This window comes from Mesoplodon bidens (assembly GCF_964165515.1).
Source record: "Mesoplodon bidens genome assembly, chromosome: X".
Taxonomy (NCBI): Eukaryota; Metazoa; Chordata; class Mammalia; order Artiodactyla; family Ziphiidae; genus Mesoplodon; species Mesoplodon bidens.
Genome location: NC_138163.1, coordinates 116,012,407 through 116,015,991, shown reverse-complemented (window position 1 = coordinate 116,015,991; position 3,585 = coordinate 116,012,407). Strand labels below are relative to the sequence as shown.

Here is a 3,585-nt window from a genome sequence, read left to right as displayed (position 1 = left end):
ACGAGACCTCCGAAGTACAAGCACACTATTTGCTAATATAATTTATTTGTTAGATGGAAAAATGAATGAATGAACAAAAGAGGCATAGATTAGTCCAGACAAAAAGAGTCCAAAGCCTGAAAGATCTGTTATGTTTAATTTAAACCTATGCAACGTTTTTTTTACCATTAGTAAAAATTTATTTTAATATTAGCCTAAGTAAAACACAATCAGGAAAGTAAATCTACAGAAACATCATATAATACATCCCAAGTAAAATGTTTAGAATATTCAACATTTTGGGATAATATAATCAAAAAAAAAATCTTTATAGTGAATGCTCTATTTTTATGGATGAATTATATCTAAACTTTCTACCAGAAAACTATCAATACTTATGGATAATCTAATTTATTTTATAGGTCTTGAGACCACTTACCATAATCAGAATTTCATAAAGTATCTATTTTGAGTTATGTGAATTTTAAAACCATATATTTAGGTCATTATACACATCAGATCAATTATTCATTCGTAAAACTAATTTTATAAGGACATAAATTTCTCTATGATGCTACAGTAAATGTTTCAGTACCACTGTGAGAGGGGGGGTCCTTAAAAAATAACAGCAAGTCCTATTGGCACAAGTGCTTTTTGATTTACTCTTCCCAAACCAGTAAAGCTTTGACATTGGGCAAGATTATTTTTGTCACTCTCTATTTATATTTTATAGGAAAACAGTGAACACAACCACTCCACTCTACTACTATTATCTTCAGGATAATGGTAGTTTCTCAAAGTACAATAGATCAACTGACTTGATAGTTAATCTTTTTAAGGTAATTACTGAGCTTTTTATTTCACAGAACACAATCCATCATTTTTGTTGGTTTTTTTTTTTTGGTTCCTTGGATTATGAAGCTAAAGATTCTGACTCAAATTTTTTTTACAAGTTTGTTACTGTTTCATTTTTTACTCTAATATCAAATTAACTACATTTGAGGGTTTTGTCAAAGTTTTCATATTTAATTCATTTTTTTTCATGATTCCAAATCCATTTGGGTTCTAGGATAAAACGTGTGAATGCTCCCTACATATTTCTTTTACTAAAATATGAAGATTAGGGGAAAATCTAATAAATTTGTGAAATTGCATTTAGAATTTGGACCCAAATGCTAACATTCACACCATAAATTTTTCTATACATTCTACAGATGTAGGAGGCTTATTAATTCATATTATTCTACAAATATATACCCTATATTTAATTTGAGTTAACCACATTCCATAAGTTGAATTTGAGGGGTGTTTTTAAAGTATGGAGAGTTTAATGTTTATTTTTGTAATCCAACAGCTTTATCCAAAAATGCAGAAAATTTTTCTGGCTGGCCAGGAGGAAAACATTTCAGTGTTGAAAAGTCCACTGGGGGCTTCCCTGGTGGTGCAGTGGTTGAGAATCTACCTGCCAATGCAGGGGACACGGGTTCGAGCCCTGGTCTGGGAAGATGCCACATGCCGCGGAGCAACTAGTCCCGTGAGCCACAATTACTGAGCCTGCGCGTCTGGAGCCTGTGCTCCGCAACAAGAGAGGCCGCGATAGTGAGAGGCCCGCGCACCGCGATGAGGAGTGGCCCCCACCTGCCACAACTAGAGAAAGCCCTCACACAGAAACGAAGACCCAACACAGCAAAAATTTTTTTTAAAAAAGGTCCATTGACTGTAACAGCCCAGGAAGCGTGCCACAGGTACAGTAGAAGAGATGCCCGTCTTTGTGTAGCTGCTTTGCCCATTCCAGCTGATGACTGTTCATCAACTTTTCATTTATAACCACTGTGAGCGACTTTCTTTTTTCCAGACTCTCCAAACAGCATCCTGCGCCTGCGTGACTAATAACAAGATCTGCTTTCTGAAGGTCTTATTTCAATGAATCCTTGTATCTGTAAACATCCAGAGTAAGTGACTCTGTACTGAGTGGTTCAGGTACCACCTTTCCTCTACCTATTTGTAGGACAAGTCGGTTGTAACGGAGACTCTAGATTATCACGTGGTGAAAGAAATGGCCCCGCAAGAACTAGGAGACCACACAAAGACTCTGAAAAAGGTGTCGCAAACTAGGGAGGGAGAGCAAGGAACAGGGTCGTCGTGGCCCACAACTGGGGTTGCGCAAACCACGAGCCCTGAGAAGGCGCGCTCAGGGGACGCCGCGCCGCGCGCGGCCGCCGGCCACAAGGGTGCCTGAGATGGAGGTAAGGCACGGTGGCCTCGGCCTGAGCGCCGGGGCAGGGCCGGGGCAAGGCGCCCAGCAGGACCGGCCGGGTTGTGCTGGGCAGAGACCGACAGAGCGTGACGACCGCGCGGCCCCGAGCGGGCCTGGGCCCGGGAGTATGCAACGTTTTTTAATCAGTAACATATTTAATCATTCTGGTAGCATGTTTTTTTCATAATTGCATGAACTTTCACATCTTTATAATGCTGTTAACTTTTTGAAAATATTTTTAGTATCATTATGAAAATGTCACAAAGTGAAAATTGTTATTGCCTCCCACACCTATAATTTCTAAACATGGTTAAAATTACAATAACAGGATTTTCACTGATTTTGGATTATAGTCTGTAACAATTAAAACATAATTTCTATAATAAATGCATTTTATATCTGGAGTTGAATATTTTACAAGCATTCCTCTGTGATTTTACAGCAATGATGAAATTTTTAATATTTTTTTGTCATTTAGAAACCCTCTGTCTGATTAACCATAAATCAACATGGGTCATTAGCCTGGAAATAAGGAGTACATCACGGATGTCACTTATCTAATTCTAACCTGGTATTTCATAAGATTTCTCATGTTATTGTTAGAGGCAAGATGAAGGAACGTGGGCTGGATGAAAATACAGTTAAGTTGAATTTATAGTTGTTGAACAACCAGATCCAAGAGGTATCAATTCCTGGATTAGTCACCATGGAGAGAGATCTCTGGTGTTCTGTCCAGTGAACTCTGTTTTATCAGTGGGCTTGATGAATATATTGACAGAATGCATATTGGTTTACAGATTACACAAAGTCCAATATATGTAAAGACCAAAATAGTTTTTCAAATAGTTTGATATGCTTGAAAAATAATTACAAACCAAAATGACAAAACTTTAACTGTACATAGGGGGAAAATACACCTTAACATTTAGGTTAAGGAGTTGCCATTGCTTTAACTGCAATGTAAGGTCATGTGGAAGGACCTCAGGCAGAACTATATCCAAATACCTCTTTTTCCACATGCTACTGCCTTTGTGAACTTGTGAACTTAGGCAAGTGCTTAACTCTCTAAACTATCTATACAATAGGGAAAACAATTCCTGGTTGGCAAGGTTTTTAGAATAGAATTAGTAGTGTGCATGGTATGTAGTAAGCATTCACTGATGGTACTATAATTATTACTGTAATGCCAAAAATAAATCTAAACAAAACCAAAGGTAGTTAGACCCCAGTTCAATAGAGGTGATATATGCTGGCCTGAACACATCTGGAAAATTTTGCCCCATGCTAGACACTATACTTCAGAAGGAATCCGGGAGAAGAACCAGAGAAAATCTAGACAAATCCATTTA

General features: G+C 37.7%; 1 protein-coding gene across 1 annotated transcript; it reads right to left on the bottom strand.

Moving 5' to 3' along the window:
* Positions 1 to 1,313: 1,313 nt before the first annotated feature.
* On the bottom strand, positions 1,314 to 1,799 carry LOC308609145 (UDP-N-acetylglucosamine transferase subunit ALG13-like; the record flags this gene model as incomplete). Its single annotated transcript, XM_081222688.1, has 2 exons — positions 1,693 to 1,799; positions 1,314 to 1,402 (listed from the first exon to the last, which is right to left on the bottom strand). The coding sequence occupies exons 1-2, from the start codon at positions 1,787 to 1,789 to the stop codon at positions 1,314 to 1,316; spliced, it is 186 nt and encodes a 61-aa protein (XP_081078814.1). The 5' UTR covers positions 1,790 to 1,799.
* Between the last annotated feature and the right edge of the window lie 1,786 nt (positions 1,800 to 3,585).